Source organism: Brienomyrus brachyistius, chromosome 15 (assembly GCF_023856365.1).
Source record: "Brienomyrus brachyistius isolate T26 chromosome 15, BBRACH_0.4, whole genome shotgun sequence".
In the NCBI taxonomy this organism is placed as follows: Eukaryota; Metazoa; Chordata; class Actinopteri; order Osteoglossiformes; family Mormyridae; genus Brienomyrus; species Brienomyrus brachyistius.
This window is the reverse complement of record NC_064547.1, coordinates 2,757,779-2,782,386: the sequence shown is the minus strand read 5'-3', so window position 1 is coordinate 2,782,386 and position 24,608 is coordinate 2,757,779. Positions and strand designations below refer to the sequence as shown.

General features: G+C 46.6%; 1 protein-coding gene across 21 annotated transcripts in view; it reads left to right on the top strand.

The window, feature by feature from the left end:
- LOC125708367 (discs large homolog 1-like protein) overlaps positions 1-21,173 on the top strand; it is a 124,221-nt gene extending 103,048 nt beyond the window's left edge. For 8 of the 21 annotated variants that reach the window (XM_048975824.1, XM_048975821.1, XM_048975829.1 and 5 more), the window contains 11 exons: positions 7,057-7,171; positions 10,718-10,894; positions 11,511-11,577; positions 13,939-14,038; positions 15,531-15,572; positions 16,083-16,133; positions 16,311-16,412; positions 17,005-17,177; positions 18,194-18,303; positions 18,640-18,731; positions 19,404-21,173. In XM_048975824.1, the coding sequence (XP_048831781.1) occupies positions 7,057-7,171; positions 10,718-10,894; positions 11,511-11,577; positions 13,939-14,038; positions 15,531-15,572; positions 16,083-16,133; positions 16,311-16,412; positions 17,005-17,177; positions 18,194-18,303; positions 18,640-18,731; positions 19,404-19,510 (1,136 nt within the window). In that variant the 3' untranslated portion in view covers positions 19,511-21,173. Of the gene's footprint in view, positions 1-36; positions 47-5,925; positions 6,087-7,056; positions 7,172-10,717; positions 10,895-11,510; positions 11,578-13,938; positions 14,039-14,292; positions 14,327-15,530; positions 15,573-16,082; positions 16,134-16,310; positions 16,413-17,004; positions 17,178-18,193; positions 18,304-18,639; positions 18,732-19,403 lie in introns of those variants that run through there. The other 13 variants (XM_048975823.1, XM_048975832.1, XM_048975828.1 and 10 more) reach the window with 5 other exon arrangements.
- Positions 21,174-24,608: the final 3,435 nt, after the last annotated feature.

Here is a 24,608-nt window from a genome sequence, read left to right as displayed (position 1 = left end):
ATGCTCGGTCAGGCGGTGACCCTTGTAGCACAGTACCGACCCGAGGGTGAGTGGCGGCCGCCCTGATGCTCGGTCAGGCGGTGACCCTTGTAGCACAGTACTGACCCGAGGGTGAGCAGCGGCTGTCCTGATGCTCGGTCAGGCGGTGACCCTTGTAGCACAGTACTGACCCGAGGGTGAGCAGCGGCTGTCCTGATGCTCGGTCAGGCGGTGACCCTTGTAGCACAGTACTGACCCGAGGGTGAGCAGCGGCTGTCCTGACAAACAAAACAAATCTGCCGCTTGTTTGGTGACAGACACTGGCGTAATATCTATGCATGGGGCAGTTTGACCTTCAAGCATAAGTGATGTAGGCAGTAACGAAATTTAACACATGGAGACACTGGTGTAAATGGTGATGTGTCTCGGCTATCTGCTTATCGGCTATCTGCTTATTGGCTATCTGCTTATCGACTGTCTGCTTATCGACTGTCTGCTTATCGGCTATCTGCTTATCGGCTATCTGCTTATCGGCTATCTGCTTATCGGCTATCTGCTTATTTGCTATCTGCTTATCGACTATCTGCTTATCGACTATCTGCTTATCGGCTGTCTGCTTTTCGGCTATCTGCTTATCGACTGTCTGCTTATCGACTGTCTGCTTATCGGCTATCTGCTTATCGACTGTCTGCTTATCGGCTATCTGCTTATCGGCTATCTGCTTATCGCTATCTGCTTACCGGCTATCTGCTCATCGGCTATCTGCTCATCGGCTATCTGCTTACTGGCTATCTGCTCATCGGCTATCTGCTCATCGGCTATCTGCTTATCGACTGTCTGCTTATTGGCTATCTGCTTATCGACTGTCTGCTTATCGGCTATCTGCTTATCGACTGTCTACTTATCGGCTATCTGCTTATCGGCTGTCTGCTTATCGCTGTCTGCTTATCGCTATCTGCTTACCGGCTATCTGCTCATCGGCTATCTGCTTACTGGCTATCTCCGATGATCTGATTGCCAAAAATGCATTGTAAACAGGGCCTTTGAAGTGTTAACAGGGTCTTAATTCAGACATTCAATTGCCTGATGAATTGCCTGTTGATTTAAGTTAAAAATAACTTTAAATGTCATCCTATAAATATTCACCTTACATAAATTTGGCTTGAAGAGAATTGCACAAGGACATTCAAATATAAGTTTGAAAACAATATTTTAATTCAGTTAAAAAGTATCCGCTGACTGAAATGCATTTTTACAACCATATGTTGCAGTGCTTGGAGTAGTAGCAGTTTTTGTGTTATATTTTATGTTATGTTAAGCAATTGCAGAGGCATCAGAAAGCAATAAGCCCACGGTCGCTAGGATAGCTGAATATGACAGCCGACAGCAGGGCCTCTCTGCTGCGAGGTTTGCCGGTGCTGGTTGCTGAGATGCGAATGATTGTTATCTCCAGGAGCCCCATTCGATCCTGCGCCACCCCCAGCAGCAACTGCAGTAGCATGTGGACTCAACTCTGTGCCGTTCGACTGCATGCTGAACTCGTGCTGCATGTGAGGTCTCAGGTTTCTGTTCACCTTCGTTCATTTTTAAATGATGCGTTACATTAGTCATTTGACGTGTTCCTGCGGCTCCTTTGTTCTCGGAGCGCCCTGGCCTGGCAGTCAGCGCTCTCGCTTTCTCTCGATGTCTTCAGTGTCACGGGCATGCGCTGTCCGCACACTTACGTAAACGCCATTTGGCCCGCGCAGCACTCAGCCGGGCCTGTCCCTGCACCCTGACTCCCACACGCTGGACGGAATCTGCTCAGCGGCATAGATCGCTGGTCCTTCTCTTGCCAGTACAGTACCCCTGCCCTCCCCTCTCAGTGTCAGTGGGCACAGCCACCTTGTTTATGAGTGAGAGGGACAGGCACAGCTCAGATGGCTCACAGACAATGTGACCCTCTAGCGAGGAGCCGCGGATGTGGCTGCAAATCTAATTAAACGCTCTGGAGCTTGGCCGGAGCTCCCCCCCCCCCACAACCACCACCACCCGCACTTCCTCTGCCCGGCCACGTGCCGCCTTCGCTCGGCCCCTTGGCGCTGGCACCCGTGCCTGGCACGCCGGCTGCGGCTCCATCACTGCGCACTTCCGGCCAGCGCAGCGGAGCCGGAGCCCCCAGCCGGGGCACAGATTACAGGAGCACATGGCCGGCCGGGCCCCCCGCGTGCGGGCCGGAGGTGGGGGCATCTGTGCTCTCTGGCCAGGCTTAAACAAGACGGAGCTGTCCTGAGGCGCCGGGTGCCACACCAGGGCTATTTTTATAGGCAATTATGCGGCAAACAACACAACGGTGAAGTTCCGCATTCCACAAATAGAGGAGTGAGCCTTATGTTGGTATTCGGGCAAAATTACCCGCAAAATGCAATGAGCTTTTGCTAAAATAAACTCTTCCTGTTTCTCTTGTGCTCCTCTTACATGTCCTTACCGACTGGTAAACAAAGCAGCATTTCTGTCTTAGCGCTCAGTTGCGTGTTCTTGTTCCTGTCACCCTTTCTGTCTTAGCGCTGAAGTGCTCAGTTGCGTGTTCCTGTTCCTGTCGCCCTTTCTGTCTTAGCGCTCAGTTGTGTGTTCCTGTTCCTGTCGCCCTTTCTATCTTAGCGCTGAAGTGCTCAGTTGCATGTTCCTGTTCCTGTTGCCCTTTCTATCTTAGCACTGAAGTGCTCAGTTGCGTGTTCCTGTTCCTGTCGCCCTTTCTATCTTAGTGCTGAAGTGCTCAGTTGCGTGTTCCTGTTCCTGTTGCCCTTTCTGTCTTAGCGCTCAGTTGTGTGTTCCTGTTCCTGTCGCCCTTTCTGTCTTAGCGCTGAAGTGCTCAGTTGCGTGTTCCTGTTTCTGTCGCCCTTTCTGTCTTAGCGCTCAGTTGTGTGTTCCTGTTCCTGTCGCCCTTTCTGTCTTAGCGCTCAGTTGTGTGTTCCTGTTCCTGTTGCTCTTTCTGTCTTAGCGCTACAGTGCTCAGCCATGTGTTCCTGTTCCTGTTGCCATTTTTGTTGCTTGTTTTCCTTTTTAGTTAGCATGTTCCTTTACCAGCAGATGCTTTTCATGTGAAATGCCTAACAGCCTGCAATGTTTCTTTTGGTGTAAACTTTACTGGAACAATTTTGTTACAACAGCAGAGCTTGTGCTGTTATTTAAGGTCACAGTGTTACATCCCAGAAGGTAGCTCTGCCCCTGTATACAAAACAGTGTACATCTCTGACTAAAGTAAGTAAAATATTTAAACATTCTCTGCATATCCTTTTGTCTACGGGTTGCTGTTTGGGCTTATCTGTTTGCAAACAGGTCAAAGTAAAACCAACACAAATTAGCTTTGCGGGAAAAGGCCTCCTGAAACTACAGGTACATGTACAACTGCAGAATAACAGAGAGCTGAGAGCATGGAAGTAGACTCTGTGGAACCTGGCCAAGCCGAAGGATGGTTATGCCGACGACATGTGGGTCGGTGTTCCTGCTACTGGAGGGTGCTGTGAGCTCTCAGCTGTGTCAGTGCCTGCTTCCTGCATTGACCTCACTTGTGTGAGGTTAACGGCTGAGCGTACAAGGGAGTCTCAGTGGCGGCTATCCTGCCGCCAGTGGTAATCGCTGGGCCCGTGCAGTCTGTGTCGGCGTGGAGATCGTAACGGATTTTACGCAGGGCTTGCAGATTTCAGGTCCGAAACTGACGTCTGCCACACTGTGCTGAATGGAATACGACCTCACACATCTCAATGTTCTCCCAGCGACCAATCGGCCTGCCCTGTCTGAGAGTGTGTGTGGTGCCCTTACAAATACTGTGCATGACTGAGTGGCATCAAGTGTTCATTTATTGAATCCTGTTCTTATGATAGATTGCCAAGTATGCAAATTAGCGTACATTATACATCGTGTAAATTCCTGCACATGCAGTATTTCCTTGCATCAGGAATCTGCCGGGAAACAGCCTTGGCATGAACATTGACGAATATGCTCATGATACCTTGTTTGATCGATGCAAATGGCCGTATGCACTTTTGTATTGATCTGATTTATAATCTGTGTGTGGCTGTAGAATGCCTTTAAAGGGTCACTCATTCTCTTTCCTCTGAGGAGACAGTGTAGCGTCTGCCTTCTTGCACTGCACTCATGCTCACTTCTCGGTTCCGCCACCGGTTGTCACTGTCCCGACCCTTTAGAAACTCTTTTGATTCTCCTTTTGAAGGAGCTAGCGCTGGTACCTCTCCCACCGTCTTTGGGGTTGGGGACGGGAGAGGGCCTGGGTGGGGGGACCCAGGGTAAAGTAATTTTGTCCCAGGCTCAGGATTTATGTATGCTGGACCTGCTGGTAGGCTCATTATCTCTCTTTAATTGAGAATGGTGCCATGTCACATAGTCATACTTCACTTTGATTATGATGTTCTGGGTAAATGTCAATTTTTATTACATTACATTTTTTTATATGATTTTTTAATCTACTCCTTTTAAACATGTTCATTTTGACCCTGATTTATTTTAGGTTTTATTTCATTTATTTGTTTGGGTAACTTGTGAAAATGTTAGTCTTCCTATCTTCTTGCTGGAAGGGCAGTAAGTGTGATGATTTTGTTTTTGCATTTACTGATCGTTCCTTAAAAACTGTTTTACTTTGAAGTTAATGGTTCGCGTATTTGGAAATATTAATAAGTTTGGAATTTCCTTGGCTTTGTTTCAGCTACACACAGAGTGCACACATCACCAATATTAAGGATAAAATTCCAGAGCTATTGCACCACACGCCTTTAGTCGTGGAACAACGCAAATGTTGCTGCAGGAAAGAGACTGTTCCCTGCAATGACATTAGGCACAAGGAGCGGTTTCTGAACATTCTGGGTGGTGTTGTGTTATGTATGGAATCTTCCTCTGGCTTTTAAATGTGACCAAGAGAAGACACGGCACTCTCTGATGACAGGGAGTCATACCTTTGGGCCTGTCGCAGAGGCTGCCTGGGTTGGACATGAGGTTTTTTGTGTTTAGTCTCTCCGCAAAGTAATATTATTCAAATGCAGAGTGCACAGTTCAGGCATGATGCTCCTTTTAGGCTGATAACTAATAACACACTAGGAGTCACATGCTGGGAGCCAGGCATGATGGACCTGTTATTTACACAGTGGGAGTGACACTCTGGAAGTGAGGCATGATGGACCTGTTATTTACACACCAGGAGTGAGGCATGATGGACCTGTTATTTACACACCAGGAGTGAGGCATGATGGACCTGTTATTTGCACAATAGGATTGACACACTGTGTGCCGAGCCTCTCTGGCGCCCCCTTTGGGCTGCCCTTCCTACTTTCCATGGCCATTGCTAGATGACAATGCTTCTAACTCTGTACGTTTCCTTTGTGATGACTGACAGCCTTGTGCTCTTAGAAATGCTGCAAGACACATATTGTGCAAGGGGCTCAGACTTTCTGGTGGAGTAATTTGATTATGGGATGTCATCCGTACTATACAGATATCCGAATGCCTAAATCTTGCCCCCGTAAGACAGCAGCTTTCGCCAGGACATGAAATAAAACCTTTTGCTGGGGCAGCATCCCAGACATTCACCGCAGATCTTATGGAAATGAAAGTTCCCAGCACCGCTAAGTGGACATGTGATATTTGCTCTGTCGGTGCGGTGTCTCCATCATTCGATTTCGGCTCCCTAAAACGCCGTGGATGGTTGATGAATTAGAAACGCTTTTAAAAGCCCAGCACTCCGGTGATGCTTTCGGGCAGTAACATGTTATGGGAGAACACGGCTCCCTGAAGTGCCGTCTTCAGTATCCAGGCTCTCTGCTTTCGCTCGATGCCGAGTCAGGCTGCATCACTGTGTCAGACCTAGAGCGGGGGTTGGGGGGGAGGGAGGGGAGGAGCGAAGAGGGGAGGGGAATGACCGGGGGGTGGGCATTGTGCGGCGGAGCCTCTTAGCGCCTCTTGCTGCCGGCCCAGCGGTGCGCGAGGCTTCGACGTGTCGTGTGCAGTCGCACGGAACAGCTGCCGAGCTGGACAGTGAGACTTGCCCGCTGACGGGTCAGGAAGGGGGACGGTGCAGCCGGAATCGCAGTCACCCTCCACCCTTAACGGAGGAGCGTGTGAGTTACACCGGCGGGGGGATGATGGTGGAAGCGGGTGGAGTTTGTCACGGGAGTCAGGGCATCGTTGTGAGTGCGCAGGACTTCGCGAGCTGCACCGTGACTCAGCCGCGGACCCGTGGGTCTTTAGTGAGCGACTCGGGCGTGGAGCTGCTCTTCGTCTGTCTGCACGGCACTGCACCCTGCTTACTTCTCTCAAAGTTACCCGAAGGCTGTGAAATGCTTAAAGAAAAGTTTGCTCCAGTACTTTTCCATTATGGTTTGAGTTAAAACCATACTTAAGGACTCGTACACAGTTTTATGCCATTAATAAATACTTCTCTGCGATGCACTTCAAGTCTTCAGTCTTTTACTGATTCGCTTGAGGGAATCGCTAAACTTCTGTGTTGTTTCCTGCTGATTTTGCTTGTTTATTCTCTTGCATGGATGCGCATGATTGTTCTGAAGTTCACCATTGATTTTTCTTTTAGACGTTGGTTTTCATTTCTTGAAATGCCTTGTGGATTCAAACTCATCTCCACCTTTGTTTAAAGCAAAGCATGACATGCATTCGGTGAAGAAAAAAAAATGCATGTTGTAAGCTTGCCGCATATATAGGCATAAATGGATCTTGGGGTTGAAGGGATAGCAGTACAGCATTGCTGATATGATGTTTTTTCCAGTTACTGACTCAGCTGGTATCGTAAGGTAATTCGCATGCCTCTGGTGGAGGTGAATTGGGTTAGTGCTGAGGAGGTAAGGAGTTTTCAGTAATGCAGTGTTTTTGCTGATCACCGTCTTCCTGCGCATGAGTTCTGATGGAGCGTGAGGTTGGCGGGTATCTGCCAGCTGAATCCTAATGCCATAAGTCTGCTGTCGTTTCCGTTCGGTGGCTGCTGTTGGCTTTGTGTGCGCGCGCTTGTCTGTGTGTGGAGCAGTGTGCCTTCCATACGTGTTCACACGCCGATGTTCTCCCGTGCGTTTCTTGCAGAGTACAGTCGATTTGAAGCGAAAATCCATGACTTGAGGGAACAGATGATGAACAGCAGCATCAGTTCAGGGTCCGGCTCGCTGCGGACAAGCCTGAAGAGGTCCGTCTACGTCAGGTAGGTCCCCCGCAGGGGGCTGTCTCTCTTTGCAGCATCATCTCTCTTATGCTGTATATTCTATGGTTTTAAGTTTTCTAGTCCGGTCCTCGCGGACCCACAGATGGTGCACCTTTCTGCTCCCTCCCACCTTCCTGCCAGACAGTCTACATTTGGCTCCCTGAGGACCAGACTGGGGAACACTGTTCTGTGGAGTGAGAGGGAACTATTATCAGGGATCCCCTCGCGGCTGTGAAATCAGAACACACACGCATATAATCCTGTGCCCATCTAGTCACTGTCCTTGTAATCATGGATTTTTCCCATATGGTAGCCATGGGTTAAGCCTCGTTTTGCCACTCACACCATTGTTGTGGATCGTCTGTAACCGACGGCAACGCCTTCGTCTCTTTCCCTTATACCATAATGCACAGCCAAGCCCGGGTTCCTGTAAAGAGACCTGCCCCACCCCCCCCTTCTTTGGGATTGATTCCCTAACTTCCATAACCCACTGCTGCAGTAAACTGACACCACGATTTGAGAATGACTGTCTGACCTGAGAACAGTCTAACGGTGGGAGGAGACGCCCGTACGGGCCTTTCGGACCGGGTCGCCGCGCGCCGCCTTTCGGGCCGGTCCTGGGGGGGACCCAAAAACCCCAAAAGGGAGGGGAGCACCTTCTGTGGGCAGTTGTTAACCCTAACCTGTGGCGGGCAAAGCCAAGCGGAACTTCCTGCTACTAAGGAGAAAAATTGATGTGCCCTTCTGGGGATTTGTCTTGTGTATGACTGCCTGAAGGGGGCGCCAGTTTAACCTCACAGCTTTCCAGGGTGCAAATAGCAAGGGCACAAGAGGTGTTTTTATGCAGCAGTTAGGAAATCTGCCCTGCAACAGATTCCAGCAAGTAGCCCACCAAGGAAGTGGCTATCGGTCACGTGACCTTTTTTGGCCAACTTCTGCTGTATCTTCCAAACGAATATAGATTATAATGCAGTCATTATAAGGGCAATTAGCTACGGGAAACAGTGCACTCTGTAATAGTGAAGGGTCTGTAATGGACAGACAGCTGCTGACATATTAGGGCTTCAGACACAGCATCTCTGCAGGGGAGGGAGCCACGTTAACCCCCCCCCCCCCCCAAGGGTGTGATCTTTCCGGCACATTCTTAGAGGAACCCAGGTGTTTCATTAAGGGCGACCGCTGAGTGCAGCCTGTCCTGCACCTCCAAATCGCGCCCCTGAGGTGTCGCGCTGTCAGCGCCCTCCATGCAGGTCTCATAGTGACCTTTATGCCAACTGGTGACATCAGTTGTACACCTGACGTGGCCCCTTAAAATTTATTGGGATGCTTTATGTTTGCGTCTTAATAATTGGAAGTTAACTCAGACGTGTGTTTAAAGAGATGTGTGGTCAAAGGGATGTGGGAGCGATGTGTAGTGAAAGGGATGTGGGAGCGATGGGTGGCTCAGTGGATTAGGGCATCGGTCGTGTGACCGCATGGTCGCATGTTCAAATCCCAGGATGAGAAGAGTGATGTCATTGTTGGGCCCTTGAGTAAGATTCTTAACCTCCAATTGCTGCAGGGACTATGTGACTCATTATGTGACTCACTATGTGACTCTACTTTCTCAACGATGTGCACTGCTTCGGGGGGGAAAAAACCGTAAAAAAACAATCAAAGTAGCCAGTTAAATTACGGGGTATTAACAATGGATTTTATAAGTTGCAAAACAATGTTGCATTTGCAACAGAAACTTCAGTTCTTGGTGTCAGAGACTGCTGTTGGTATTTAATGTCACTGGCTCATAATCACTGCAAAGCCTAGCGAAAATATATTTGTCCTTTGAAATGTACTTTTTTTGGTTCTGTTAATTTCACAGATTGTCGGATTGCCCGTTTTAATCCGGTTCAAACGTGCTCCAGAAATATCTGGCATATAAATCCTGATATAAAGGTACAGTGAGAAATCCCACAAAGTGTCGCCTGATGTGATTAGACCAAGAGCTGGTGGACTTTGAAGCGATTAAAGCTAAAGTGAGTCACTGAACTCTTCCAGGCTTTCTAGCGATGGATACTTAGGAAATCCTGATGTCATCAGTTAGGCTACTAATTCTCAGTCTCACAGGGGTGACACTGTCCCCAGAACACAGGCTTCGCTCTCACATCTGTATGTGTGTGTGTCTGAAGAAAAGAATGGGATGGGGGGGGGGACACATTACTATGTACCTGCTGTCGTACAAATAGGGAAAAAATTTCATTTTCATTTTAGATGCTGTCTTTCCATCTAGGTTGTTTTTTTTGGAAGTTACCTAGTTTTGGAGATATCATTCCTAGAAATGTCGGTCTTCTCTCGAGTATATTGGGACTGAATGGCATTATAAATTAATATTTCTGTGGTGCACAGTACAAAGCTCCAAGACGTACATTTGAAATCGTGACCCGGTTACTCACGGTTTGACACAGCAGGTGGTGATTGTAGTAATTCTACTTCGGAAAGCCCAGCGACGTATCAGTGTCGTGTACTGTGAAATGTTTTCAGAGTATATTCCCATTCATTCAGTGCAGACGACAAGAAGACAAGAGGAACTCGTATAATGTCACCTGTCATGTCTCCTTCGAACCACCGTTGAGATCTTGAGACCTTACTAACCCTTGTTGAAAATGTATGTTTCACAGCAGCATTTCAAAAATTATCTCTATGCTGTATGAAAAACAGCACAGTTCTGGTTAAAAGTAAGAGCTGTGATCCTGTGATTGAAAGCCTGTTTTTAACTTCTGGAAGTCACTAGAGATATGTAATTGCTCGGGAATGGAGCTGAAGGTAGACTCTTAAGAGGTGGCAGGAAGATCTGTATGACTAAAAAAAAAAAAAGAAGAAAATCTCCGTGATTAACAGAGCGCTGAAGAGCCTGAGGTCGGTAAACACTGGGGAGGAATTTCTCCAACCGGTGATTGCTGTGAGATGGGGTTACATCCTCTAGGGGGCGTTATCTAGTCAATGCACAGTAAATTATGTGGGCTTAAGTACTCATCTAATGATTCTGGGGTGGCGTCGTTTTTAACCCATTTGATGAAGAAAGCAGCATTTTTATGACCCCAGCGATCGTAATCTCCCCGTGGTTTACTGCACCCCAACAAGCTTTTTTCCTTTCTATTCTTTAGCAGTTGACTTTTTAAACTTTTTTGGAAATCTCCAGACTTCTGTTGCCATCTTCCACTCCTCCAGCGACCCTGAGCTTAGTTTTTGTAGCTTTACTCCTTCTGTGTTATTTTATGTTAGTTTTTATAATTGCGATGTAGGAATCTTGCACATGACGGCCGTTTTCGTTCCAGGTTTTCCCTGAAATGCAGACACAAACGTCAGCATCCTTCTTTGGGTTTGGGGATTTATTTCCGCGACATCATAAAGCGGGTGGAGTTGGGGCACACAGTGTGTCATAGCTTCACCGAAGTCTGTGTCTTTCAGTCTGGGTCTGCTCATGTGACCTGAGTGCATCCTTGCCTTTTAACCCTGCTCCGGTACTGACAGCATCGCCTCTGTGTGTCTCTCTGGGCTTCCTCCTTCCAGAGCCTTGTTTGACTACGACAGGACGAAAGACTCCGGTCTTCCAAGTCAGGGCCTCAACTTCAGATTCGGGGACATCCTCCACGTGGTGAACGCCTCCGATGACGAGTGGTGGCAGGCACGACAGGTGACCGCCGAAGGGGAGGTGGAGGAGGTCGGCGTCATTCCCAGCAAGCGGAGGTTGGTATCCAGGACCTACACTTCGTTGAGTCTGTATTGCGGAAAGCAAAACCGCAGACAGTGAGCACAAGTAGCTACCCTACTGGAAAGGGGTTTGTTTTTAAACCCGTCTGTGTCACTGTCTTGTTCTGATAAACAATAAACCAAAACGATTAACCAACTCACTAGCCAGCCTCGTTAAAGCTAACAGGGAGGCCCACGTGCAAAAGTAACAATGGCATGAAAAGGGTTTCTCTGAATTCACAGCTCATCTACCCTGTCAGTGGTTTTGGAGAGAAAAGTAGGTTCTACCTGGTACTAAGTGTACCTAATAAGGTGACAACTGAGCATAATGTAATGTAGTGTACAATGTAACAATGTAATATTATACATATAGAATTCAATTGAAATTCTTTATAAAATTACAAGACTGTAAACCAAAACTAAAATCTACCAAGAAAACACCAAAAGTTATTAGAAGGTTAAATCATACACTTATTCCCCGTAATTCCCTGCATCTCAGCACAGGGCACCTCACACATCCCTGATATCGACCTTCATAATTGCAATAAACGTTTAATTGTGGACCAGCCCTCTTCAGCAGATTCCATTGACGGCCTCATCTTTCCCCCTGCAGAATGGAGAAGAAGGAGAGGGCCAGGTTAAAGACGGTGAAGTTCAACTCCAAGTCTCGGGACAAATGGGTAAGCGTGCCAGTCAGCCCTTTTCCCAGCTTCGCGCTCGGCGTCCGCGAGATAGATGGTCAGATAGATGGTCAGATAGATGGTCAGATAGATGGCATTCGTCAGGGCGCTCCAAAGACTGCTCAAGAATCAAGGTGTAGGGAACCTCCCTGCTTTGGAGAAGCTCCAGCACATACTTAGCTTAATGGTTTGGGCGATATAGTGGGGTGCTGTACGATAAATTCGAAATATGGTTCAATGTCAGACTCTCATACTTTGTGATACAGATGGTCTGTGGCGTACAGTATGAGGCTTTACGGTGGGAAAATGTTTTTCACTTTCAGTACATTATTCAATAAATTACATGAGATACTCAACAATTTATCATAAAATGGTGTGAATGATTTTGCCCAACTGTAGGCTAATGTAAGTGTTCTGAGCATGTTTAAGGTGGGCTAGGCAAGGCTATGATGTTTGTTAGGGTTAGGTGAACTGTATTAAAATGTATTTTGGCCTTATGATATTTTCGACTTACGATTGGTTTGTTGGAACTTAACCCCGCTGTAAGAGGCTGTATATTCAACGAAACCTCTTTTAAATTCAAGTTTCATATTATATTGTTTCTTGTTCTGAAGAACAAAGTGAAATTCTTCTGCTCCGGTTGCAGGGTGAGGTATCAGAGAATAGCACAAACTCTCAAGTTTGACCAGTCCAATGTGTCTAGATAGAATCTTGTTTTGTACTAACTTACTTAATACAGTAACAGATACAGGTTCCTAATACTGACATTTGCGGTACTTAAGACGTAAGAAGTGTATAGGGACGTTTTTGGTTTAAATAAAAAATGCTGCATGTTCTTCTCCAGATGTTATACCTAAGGATGCCACTGTTCATTGTAGTTAATCTACGCCTCCTCTTTCAGCCATGTGACAGCACTGAAGGTGCTAATCTGTAACGCTAATTGCAGCTTGTCAGTGAGCAGTCAGGCCCTCAGATTCTCGTCATGGCTGTCCCGCACGTCAAAGGGCGGCCGTGCTTGCCATTGATCTCGGACTGCTGTTTATCCGAACTCCTCCATCTCCTCTCCGCTTTCTCCCGCTCCTCCTTTCTGACCCCGTCATGTGAGCATGTTCCTGGCATCCAGCCGCCTGACAGATGTTTCAGCGTCTGCGCAGACTCTGCAGTGTGACAGCCGCTGACGTTAATCCGGGCTGATGGCTGCGCAGGGTCCCTTTTATACCAGCTCTGCTTAAAAGCTACTCCAGGCAGCAGCACTTCAGGGCATTTTCAAGGTGCTTTTAAAGTATTCGTATAAGCTGCTAATAGAAGCAGGGCCTAAGCCCATTAAGCCCCCGGGCGGAGGTGCAGTCTTGCTGCTTGTTCTGAATCTTAGTCATGTTTTTTCCTCACTCTGTCAGGCGAGGATGTCAGTTCCCATGTTTCATGAACCTTTCAGAGCTGGGGTGTGCAGGAGACTGGCGCCCCACGCAGCTACACGTCTGCCTCTCCGAGTCACGTCTGTCCGCTCTGGAACGATTCTCAAACGCTTGCAGACGCTTTCGAGTGGAGGGTTAATCAAATTTGGATAGTTGTTTTGATGTCCTCCATTCAGAAAACTTGTATAAATTTTTTTTTATTGGACACAAAATCCAGCCCCATTCAGCTCTGCATCCGAATTAAATAACTCCTTAAAAGCTGTGCATGAATGATGTAGGTATCCCATAATGCTCTGTACCTGGAGACAGCCTCCTGACTGACCCCCATCCCCCCCTGCCCCCCCTGCTCGCCCCACCTCTCCTTGATGTTTTTTTTCTTTCATTTTTCCTGCTCATTCTAAAGCTTTGATTTTCGGTTGTCAAGGTTTATTCTATACATCACTGACATTTTGAGCATTTTTGACCGAAACATTTTAAAAGACTCCAGTGTCCGCGTTAGTACTGTATGCGCTCACAGAAGTTTTACTTGTTCTGAGGGCAGAACAAAACAATGATTGGTTCAGAGAGATAACCAATCAGTCTTTAGAGGAGGTGGGTCCAGGAAACGAGAGGAGGTGGGACCAAGACATCTGATTGGTTAGTCCCACCTCCACTAGTTGTTTGGACCCACCATCATTTTTCGTTCTGCCCTCAGAACATCAATGTGTCAGTAAAACTCCCATGAGTGTTAAAATACAATAAACATTTTTTCTTTTTACCTAAGTACTGGCAGCAGTACCAACGCCATGTTCCTCATGCAGCCAGTCTATTGGCGGCCTAGTCACACCTGTGCATTTCTGGTGCTCACACTGTCAGTGAGGGGGTCTCTGGGCCTCTGCGTTTTCATTCACGTCGTTTTAGATCCCCTCCCCCCTTTGTGTTTCGCCCCCCCCCTTCTCTTCCTCAGCAGTCAATCAATGACAAGTGTAAAAAGAACCTCTTTTACCGAAAGTTTCCTTTCTACAAGAACATGGACCCGAGCGAGCAGGAAACCAGTGACCTTGACCGTAAGTAGCCTGGTCAGACTGGGTGTGGTCGGCCCCCGCTCCGTGGGACGGCCCCCAAGGTGTTCAGGCCTGTCCGCGTTGCCCTGTCAGGGCCTGGGCTCCCCATGTTGGGGGGGCTGGGTGGGGGTGCCCGGCCCGGCCCCTCAGCCTCTCGCTCCGCTCCAGCAGTACAGTCTCCTGGTATTTCCCTGTAACGATTATTCTTCTGTGGTTGTTTCTCCTGCTCGCTTGCTCATGGCGACCCTCCCTCACAGGAGATCCCAGACGACATGGGATCGAAAGGCCTGAGTAAGTCACCCTGCCCTCCGCAGCGCCGCTTCAGCCCTGGTCCGCCCCGTTCCTACCCTCGTCATCATCTTTGTTTTTTGTTTTTTAATTCCTCTTCGTTGAAGGGGCTTTAACCCCCCATCCATTTGGTGCGCCTCCATCTGTAGAACATCAAGTCACCATATCCCTGCGGTGTCCTTCTTAACACACGGCAGCTCACTCTTGGGGTTCCTGGTACTCAAGCTTCTCCCCCCTCCTCCTCCTTGTCCGGTGGTTAAGGTCTCCTGATTGCTGCTGCTGCTGCGTCGTTGGTCTGGTGTTGGGGGGATACGGGGGTCCGTTTTTACAGCATCTGGGATGCGACTGAAGACACTGGCGACACGCAGCTTAATCTGTTGTTCAGCTTCATTTTCTGGTGACGCTGCAGTGCGATGCTACACAAAGCACACTCAGTCACTGCATTATAATGCAATACAGTGTGTGGCATCTATACCCTGGGGCTCAATCGGGGAATTAAAGTTCATCATGTAAACAGCGACACGCATGCCACGCAGGTTCTGCCCCACCTGGCCATTTTTAAATGACTAAACTGTACAGCTTATCAGGAAATGCAGTCTGAGAGTAAATATGCTGTTTCTCGAATGCCGTCTTATGCCGCTGTCTGGCTTGAGTCCCTGTTAACGTGCAGGTTAATGTTGCTTAGGTGTTAACACTTATAAGGGTTCTGTGGTTACTGAGTAACTGAGGGGCAGCTGCGTGACCAATCCCCTTTTTAAATCAGAATAAGGTCACTTTTTAGTCTTTTTAATTTAGAGCAATTCCCGTGAACTATAACTGAAACGATCCCATATTCACCCTAATACAGTCTTGATTCAAAGACAGTAATATCTGCGTGTTATTTTTAATGCATTCGATGCACTTCCTTTTCCAAAATGTATTCAGCTGAATTCATATTTGTAAGCAGCACCGGGTGAACGTCAGAATTCATGAAGCTACAGCTTCATCGTATTTCATTCAAGGACCGATCTAAATTTAATCTGGTGTTCAGCGGGTTTAGAATGGCTGACGCTTGCGCTTTATTCACCAGCGACGGTGAGTAAAGCACAAGGGTTTCACACGCGCTCACTGGCAACCCCTGCTGGTGTCTTTTATTTTACATGCCTTGGCTGTGACCTGCCAACTGCTTTCTGTACCTGTGCTCATGCTGTTCTTGTTATCATTTCAGAGCATGTAACCTCTAATGCCAGTGATAGTGAAAGTAGTCACCGTAAGTGTGTGCGCCATTTCACTGCCGCCCTCCTTCCTTCCCATGAATCCTGTCCCTTTTACCTCGTTGTCAGTCCTTTGTTACTGTGCTTTACCTAATGCACACAGGCAGGAGCCCTATCTAAAGCTCAAATGTGGGTCCAGTCACTTAATTTGTATGCATTTTCTGTGATGTCTTAAGGGAGCAAAATACATAGACTGTGTGTATTCTTTGATATAAGAGCATGCACTGATTTAATAAAAGGCTTGGAAGAGATGCATGACACACCCCAGTACATTTCCAAGGTCAGGCTGTTGACGGCACTGTTTACGGACATGCAGCTTTTAATTAGGCTGTTTGCTCAGATTTACTTCACCTTCCTGGTGGGAAACCTGTAAATAACGTATCGATGTTTGTGAGACGCACGTAATAGTGACACAATTCTCACTAGTGAACATCGCACTGGCCCACTCCAAAATGAGACACACTTCTCACTTTTGTGACGAATTCCTGTGCTCACTCGTCTGCCAGGTGGAGTGGAAGAGTACGTCCTGACGTATGAGCCGGTCTGTCAGCGAGAAGGTGAGATCAGGGCTCAGCTAACAGCTCGGTCTCTGGCCGGTTATACTCAACTCATGTCGGCATGCGGATGTGGCTTAAATTGAGCTGCAAACTGCTGCGGCATTTGGTTTAAAAGCTTAAATGGTTTAAGACTGTTTTAACCGTTACATGACCTTCAACGTTTTCGTTGTCTTCCAGTGAACTACACTCGTCCAGTGATAGTCCTGGGACCTATGAAAGACAGAATCAACGACGACCTGATCTCTGAGTTTCCTGACAAATTCGGGTCCTGCGTGCCTCGTGAGTATGACCTCACACGTGCATTTATCTGACGCTCTTATCCAAGGGACTTATAGTAGAAGGAAGGGTTGTAATTTATGTGTGTTCGCTGGAATTCAAACCCATAACTATTGTGTTGGAAGTGCAGTGCTCTACTTATTCAGCTACAGGAGCTGACATGTGTGCAGTATCCGTGACAGTCAGACCATGGAAAGGGACACGCGTGGTATAGTGCTGTCTGTCCCAGCATCAAGCATGTGTAGGTACCTCTCCTGGGATGACAGTGCACTTTCCTGTGAGGGCTAGAGTCTGTGCTTCTGATAGGAGTCTAAGTAGCAAGGGGACTCGTTCATGAGTCACAATAAGAAGGATGGTAAGATCGACAGGTGCAGCAGTTCATTGGTTGCAGCTTTATGAGCACTGGGCAGGTCTGTGGTGGTGAAGGATGAGCTGCGCTGTTGGGTGAGGCTTGTGGTTTAGACAGACAGACAGGCAGATAGACAGACACACAGAAACAGACAGACAGGTTTTGAGAAAATGCAGCTTTTCTTTGTTAGCATATTTAGTTCGGTACTTGTGCATGAATGAATCCTACCAACCCTGCCCATTCCAGACACCACCAGGCCGAAGCGTGACTATGAGGTGGACGGCAGGGACTACCATTTCGTCACCTCGCGAGAGCAGATGGAGAAGGACATTCAGGACCACAAGTTTATCGAGGCTGGCCAGTACAACAACCACCTGTACGGCACCAGCATTCAGTCGGTGAGGGAGGTGGCAGTAAAGGTGAGTCGCCCCCTGCCCACCATGGAAGCACCATCCCGTTTGCTGGTCCTGACCTGACCCGGCCCTTTCTTACACCAGGGTATGATGCAGAGAGCACAGAAAATGGATCATTACCTTCTTAGTACAGTGCTGAATGTAAACACAGAGTATAGCCAGTGGTGGAAAGTAACAAAGTACAATTACTTTGTTATTGTACTTAAGTACATTTTTCACATATCTGTACTTTACTTAAGTAGACTTAGCTGTGAACAGTTTTGACTTTTACTTTATACATCTTACAGCAAATATTTATACTTTCTACTCTACTACATTTCCCCTTAGCATTGTGTTGCATTTTGCAGTGACATTGCGGTTTTTTTAAAAACGGTAATACCGAGATTTCACAGCTTTTCTTGTCAAACTAAAGCCAGTGACTTGAAGCAGGGAGTCGGCGTCTGAGGCTTAGAATCCTGTCGGTTCTTAGAAACTATTTCTTTGATAAGAGCGAGGTGAGATCCTTGGGCGTGATGTTTTATTCCGGTCGCAGAGGTCGCTATATAGTTTGTACTACATGCAACACTTTTTTCATTCATTTTATTCGTTACGGAAGGTGGCTGTGGAAATGACAGGTGGGGGTCCTCAGATGGTCCTGCTCAGGCTAACTTATCTGTGAATCGCAAATAGTATGTCGATTAAGTCATGGCAGGAGTGTTAATGGCATGTTATCCAGATGCATCAAGGACTACAAGTTCAAGTACTTTTACTTTAATACTTTAAGTATATTTACAAGCAAGTACTCACTTTTGATTAAGTACAAAGGCTGATGGGGTACTCCAGCTTTTACTAGAGTACATTTTTACCTGTATATTTCTACTTTTACTTAAGTGTATTGCTTGAGTATTTCCTCCACCACTGAGTACGCCTACATACTGACGCCTGATAAAACCTCATTTGTAAAGGTTATGATGGATGGCATGCATGTATACTTGGTTGTACCCATTATGGAAATGTTTTGTCATTGTGCTTTTGTTCCTCAGGGGAAACACTGCATTCTGGATGTTTCCGGCAATGCCATCAAGCGGCTCCAGACCGCCCAGCTGTACCCCATCGCCATTTTCATCAAACCTCAATCTGTGGAGAATATTCTGTGAGTCAGACTCTTCTCTGGGTTGATCACTCCCACTATGCCAGATGTACCTACCCCAGGTATCAAACAATTTTTGAGATTAAACTTCAAAACGGGTAACTTTGAGATAACTTATTAGTATCATTTTATGGTAATTTAAAAACACATTTTCCCTCTTTGCAAAAACATCACTTATAATATTGTCGAATATATAATCTTCTTTCCTGATTTTTTTTTTGGGCACAAGCCGCTGCTGATAGGTGCTGATAATGTCACCATTCATGTGTGTGAATGGAGAGCAGCATGAACAGAATGTCAGATACACAGCGAATGTTTCCCTGCTCTCTCTCCATCCAGGGAGATGAACAAGCGGATGATGGAGGATCAGGGCAGGAAGACCTTCGAACGGGCCGTCAAACTGGAGCAGGAGTTCACGGAGCATTTCACAGGTGAGTGGGAAGCCATTTTCCAGCACAGACCTGCCCCCCCCCCTGCAAGTAAGGGGAAAATCTAAGGGATGGCCATGGCCTCCCCAGTAAGTATGTGGCGATCCCAGTTGCCACCCCATCCAAAAAATGAAAATGAAATCTGGCAAATGTAATTCTGTAAACCAGAGCTGCCCATTCCAGACACCACCAAGTAAAATGTGCCAAGGACCCCCTCCCCAGCCCGGGGTTGGCACAATATTACCCAGTCGCTACCCCAGTATAATCATTAGGTCTTGTGTAACCCCCCCTCCTGCATAGTTTAAGGTTAGGCTCCGCCTCTGCTACAAGTCCCCCTTTGCATTCTGCTTTCCAGAATGTCTGCCGGGTCGTCGTAGTCAGTGTGCTGAGTGCTGATATAACACACCATCCCCACACACAAGTCATTAAAAAAACATTCAGTTCCCCGCCACCTTGCAGATATTGCACATCTAGGTGTGATCATTGGTTTAATCGTCCAGCTATTTGATTGCTCCAGCAGACAGTAACCTCAGAGTACGAGTGTTACAGAGATTCCGGGCCAGCACCATTAAATTTACCCTGTCAGTGAGTCTACCAGCAGTCCTCAGTGTGTGATTAAAGGGAGTTTTCTGCCATCCGGCGCACTTGGTCAGCACTGCTCGGTGTCTGTTTCAGCCATCATCCAAGGGATCACCCTGGAGGAGATTTACACCCAGGTCAAGCAGATCATCGAGGAGCAGTCTGGCCCCTACATATGGGTTCCAGCCAAGGAGAAGCTGTGAACGAGCTCACACATTAACTGGTTTTTATTTGTTTTGTTTTTTTTTTTTGTTTGTTTTACTTTTTACATTTCTAATGATTTTAATTTATTTTTTTAGCCGACCTGTGCTGGTCTGTTCTGTTAGATGGTACGCTAACCCGAGCTTCAGAATCAGCCTGTTTCACATGCCCGCGTCAAAGGCGTTGTGAAATTTCGTCATGGCCCGATTTCCTGACCTGCCTGCTAAATATCTCTTGAAGACTGGCGTTCGAAGCTCCGGTTTGGACCATCCCTGTTTCTTGCTAAGGTGCCAAGGGAGTTTCCTGACTGGCATCTGAAAAGGGGGAGGGGCTTATGGAACACTTCCTTAATGTTTAAGGGTGGTGACTTTCTGCAAAAAACAAAAAACGAGACATTGTATGTTTTTTTTTAAGCTTTGTTTTCGTAATAATATAGAATAAAATACATAACGCAAGACTTTGCACATTATAGCTTTAACACTTCTGAACAGTCCTGTTTTCTTGTAATTTTATTCTTCTGTTGCTGTTCCTTTTTCAAAGCTTTGTCTGAATTGCTTTAATGTGTAGCTTTTTTTTTAAAAAAAAAATTCTTCTTCCTGGTCTTGATCTGTATGCATTTGCTTGTCAACAGAGATCTGGCAGCTGTTCGGTTCTCATTTTTAATTTTGGTTGTTAATTGGCATGAAGTCGGTAAAATGCAGGCAAGACATCGGTGTCAGACTGTTACTCGGCGGGTCCTGGCGGGAAACGGTATCTTATTACCCGCTAACGTCACGAGTCGAAGTCGGCGGTTTCCATCATGTTTAGGTGCTCTTAAGGGTTCCTTTGATATAGTCACACAGAAACGTAATGGTTGTTTTAAAAGCTGATATATAGAATAATAAATTAGGATGCAAAACAGCAATGCAAAAACCATGAGAATTTATTGTACACTGAGATTTTAACATATATTTAACCCTCAGTAAACTGCCTATTTTGTTATAATAAAGGTCTATATTGAACTTTAAATGCAACAGTTATGGGAATTATTTTCTTTACATTGTCAGACATATATGAATATATATGTGTAAATATATATTATGAAATAAATATGAATATATTTTCCTTTACTTTTACCACTACCACCTTTGTTGCTTATTTTCCATGCATAAAGTTGAAATAAGGAAAAGTTCAGGCCCAATGGAGCCCAAGTGGTAAAAGTAAAACAGTATTTGGTATAAATCAGCTGGCAAATAAAGTAACTATTACAGCAGGTTCTCCTCTTTTTTCCTGACCGTGTGAATTCAGTTTTTTTATGTGATGTGCATGATTTTAATGCAATAGGCTGTTGTACAAAACAAACAAAAAAGTTGTGCGTTTTCACCTGGGACTGTAATCGTCGTACCTTAAAGCATAGTTCCTCATGGATCCCTTCCCTGTGGGTCTGACATTTGGTCTCGGAGCAGGAAGTCTGAAGATGCGCACTCTAACGCAAGCCTTCAGGCCTCCACCAGGGGGAGCTCTTTCGCGCTCACCGGCCATGGAGAGGATTGTCCCATGACTGCTTCTTTACCACCTCATCACGACTGTAACTTAATTTACAGCTGGACGGTATAAGCAACTTACCAACGGATTCATTCCATTTGTCAAAAGGGGAGAACAGTTAATAAAAACTTTCTCATACTATGCAGTATGGTCTGCATCTTTCTTTTGGCTGCAGTCTTGGGGGGGAGGGGGTTTCTGCATGTCTAAATGCATGTGCAGTAATGACCTTTAATTTGTCTCAATTCTTATTTGAATCTGCCCAAAACCAACCATTTTAATATAATGGATTGTGATATTATGCATTTTGTTGTCAAGTGAAATTTATTACAACGCACAGATTTGAATGAACCAGGTGTAGGCAGCCCTGATCCAGGAGTGCTGGGATCCAGCAGGTTTTCCATCCAACCTGATAAGTTACTATCTGCCTGAGATCAGCTGTGGATCATCAGAGAGCAGGTAGGATGGAAAACCTGCTGGATCCCGGCACTCCAGGTTCAGGGCTGCCTTCGTCTAGTACAATCAAATGCTGTAACAGCATGCCCTACATCCTACATACTGTAATTCCGAGATAGCCGTTTAGGGTCAAGGTTCTCAAGGTTACCTGCTCATATCGATAACTCTTTCCTGTGGTAAAATTTGACCTCTGAATCTTGTTATACAAAGGGCATGAGAGATGTTACCTGGTACCTAGGGCAACTTGGCTAATTAACTTGGCTCATAAGGGGGCGTATCCCTTATTCTGATTGGTCGAGGGGTTATGTCCATATATGGTATACATGCTTATGCCATGTTGCCAATAGGGGGCCATATGGCTTGGGAGATAAAGGTTGTTTTAAAGAACAACTTTAGCGTTATTTTTTTTTAAAAAAAAGAAAAGCAGTCGGAATTTCAACAAGTACAAACATGCCTGAACGAAACGCAGTCAGAAGAGCAAATGCTGAGTTTAATCAAGCACAAGCGACACCAATTAACATACAGCATGTCGTTTTAAAAGAAAGCACTTATACTCATTGCATTTAACCAACATGTTAAAAGAAGAAAACCTTCAGCGGTATTTACCAGTGTTTTATTTCGTTGTTAGGCTGAAGAAAGCATTTAACCAGAAAGCTTTTAGGAGGGATAACCTATAAGTCCGACGGTAGTCCCGCAGCTCTGGTACGTGTCACCGACCTGTTCGCACAACGCGGCTGAAATGATTGTCCGAGACTGCCCCCATCTTGCACACGCGCACTCACGCAGACATCCCATTTGAAAATGGCGGCACAAACGGGGACACATGTTACCCTTTTATATCAAATAAGACCCTTTAACCATGACGTTTTCTAAGTGATGAAACTCTTTTTCGGCCAATGTGTTATTTAAAATAAAACATCCTAAGCATTTCTACAATAAGAATCAAGAAATAACGCGGGCAGTTTTTGTTAAAATGCTCTCTCTCCATGTCGCGCCTGTGTGTAGAGCCACGATCCCCACACACCACTGTCTTTTACTGAAAACAGCTGAGGCAAGTAGCTTCATGAATTTTTAAGTGTGTATAAAATAAGTAAACGTGTGTAAAATAAGTATAAAATGTGTTATAAAGCACATAGCCAACGATAATTAATGAAGAATTTAAGCATAAAATCCCACACGCACCCCAGCCTATAGCTGGTAGAAATGGTGCTATCCTACCCACAGAGCGTCCGTTCCTGGCATCATTCTTGCGATCGGCAGATCGCAGCTTTGAACCTCACTGGGTGCAGTTTCTTTCTTTGCTGTCGCGACTCCCGCCAGGGTTTTATAATGAGGTCTTACGGGACGGTGGGTCGGGGATGGATGGGTGGCACTACCCGCAGAGCGTCCGTTCCTGGTATCATTCTTGCGATCGGCAGATCGCAGCTTCGAACCTCACTGGGTGCAGTTTCTCTCTTTGCTGTCGCGACGCCCGCCAGGGCTTTATAAAACAAGGTCTATAAGGGTCGGGGATGGATGGGTGGCACTACCCGCAGAGCGTCCGTCCCGTCATCATTCTTGCGATCGGCAGATCGCAGCTTCGAACCTCACTGGGTGCAGTTTCTCTCTTTGCTGTCGCGACGCCCGCCAGGGTTTTATAAAACAAGGTCTATAAGGGTCGGGGATGGATGGGTGGCACTACCCGCAGAGCGTCCGTTCCTGGTATCATTCTTGCGATCGGCAGATCGCAGCTTCGAACCTCACTGGGTGCAGTTTCTCTCTTTGCTGTCGCGACGCCCGCCAGGGTTTTATAAAACAAGGTCTATAAGGGACGGTGGGTCGGGGATGGATGGGTGGCACTACCCGCAGGGCGTCCGTCCGGTCAACATTCTTGCGATCGGCAGATCGCAGCTTCGAACCTCACTGGGTGCAGTTTCCGTCTTTGCTGTCGCGACGCCCGCCAGGGCTTTATAAAACAAGGTCTATAAGGGACGGTGGGTCGGGGATGGATGGGTGGCACTACCCGCAGAGCGTCCGTTCCTGGTATCATTCTTGCGATCGGCAGATCGCAGCTTCGAACCTCACTGGGTGCAGTTTCTGTCTTTTTTGAACCACCTTTCCGATCAAAAGCACAGCGACTTATCACACCGAGCCACTTACCACTCCCATTCAGCCCTGATCTGAATTTAACTTTTGACTCTCAAACACGTACGGGTCACAGCAGATCCGGTTTACGGATCTGTGGCGATTTCTGAACAACTTTTCACCTGGATTCGGTTGACTCAACTTGCTATGTGGCCCCTCAGAATTGGGACACCTGCCTTTACACACACATGAGCTTTAATAACATCCCATTCTTAATATATAGGCTTTAATATGGAGTTGGCCTACCCTTTGCAGATATAACAGCTTCAACTCTTCTGGGAAGGCCATTGTGTAACTATGCTACTGTGTGTGACCTCCCCCCATTTGCCTGCTGCGTGTGTCGCTGTGCTGTTCCTTAAGTACGATCCTTAAGGACGACATTAAAGGAGCAACTTTGTGTCAGTTCGCGCCTCCTTACTATGCCTGTCTGCCTGGCACCACAATACAAATAAAACAGACGGCAGCTCTGAAAAGTTATCTACTACAGGCATGCGAATATTAATTTAATAGATCAAAAGAGCAGACGTAAACAGACGACACGTCTCTAAATTGTATTAAAAAAAAAAACACACTTGATGCTGCGTTCAGTGCAAATGTAAGGGCACCTGTGGGTAACTAATGGTAAGGAAAGAACATCCAGATTATCATTCCAAAGTGAAATATGGGGGGGGGGGCACCTATGCTGGGCTGGTCTCCCGTCCTGAGTTGGTCCCTGCCTCGTGCCCGTAGCTTCCGGGATAGGCTCCGGCCCCCCGCAACCCGGACTGTCCTACTTGAATGTTATTGGCACCCAGATTTAAGAGTTGCAGGTGGATCTGGTCCAGGATCAGTTGCTATTTGGGGACCCTGAGGAACATCCCAAAGGTATAAACGGCATTAATGTACCATCCATGGTAAAGAAATGTTCCTCCAAGTCCTTTTCTGTACCCTAAAAGGTACACTTACCAACAAGTGAGGGTACAATTGGTAGATCCTTGAGGGTACACTAAGGTATTTGGC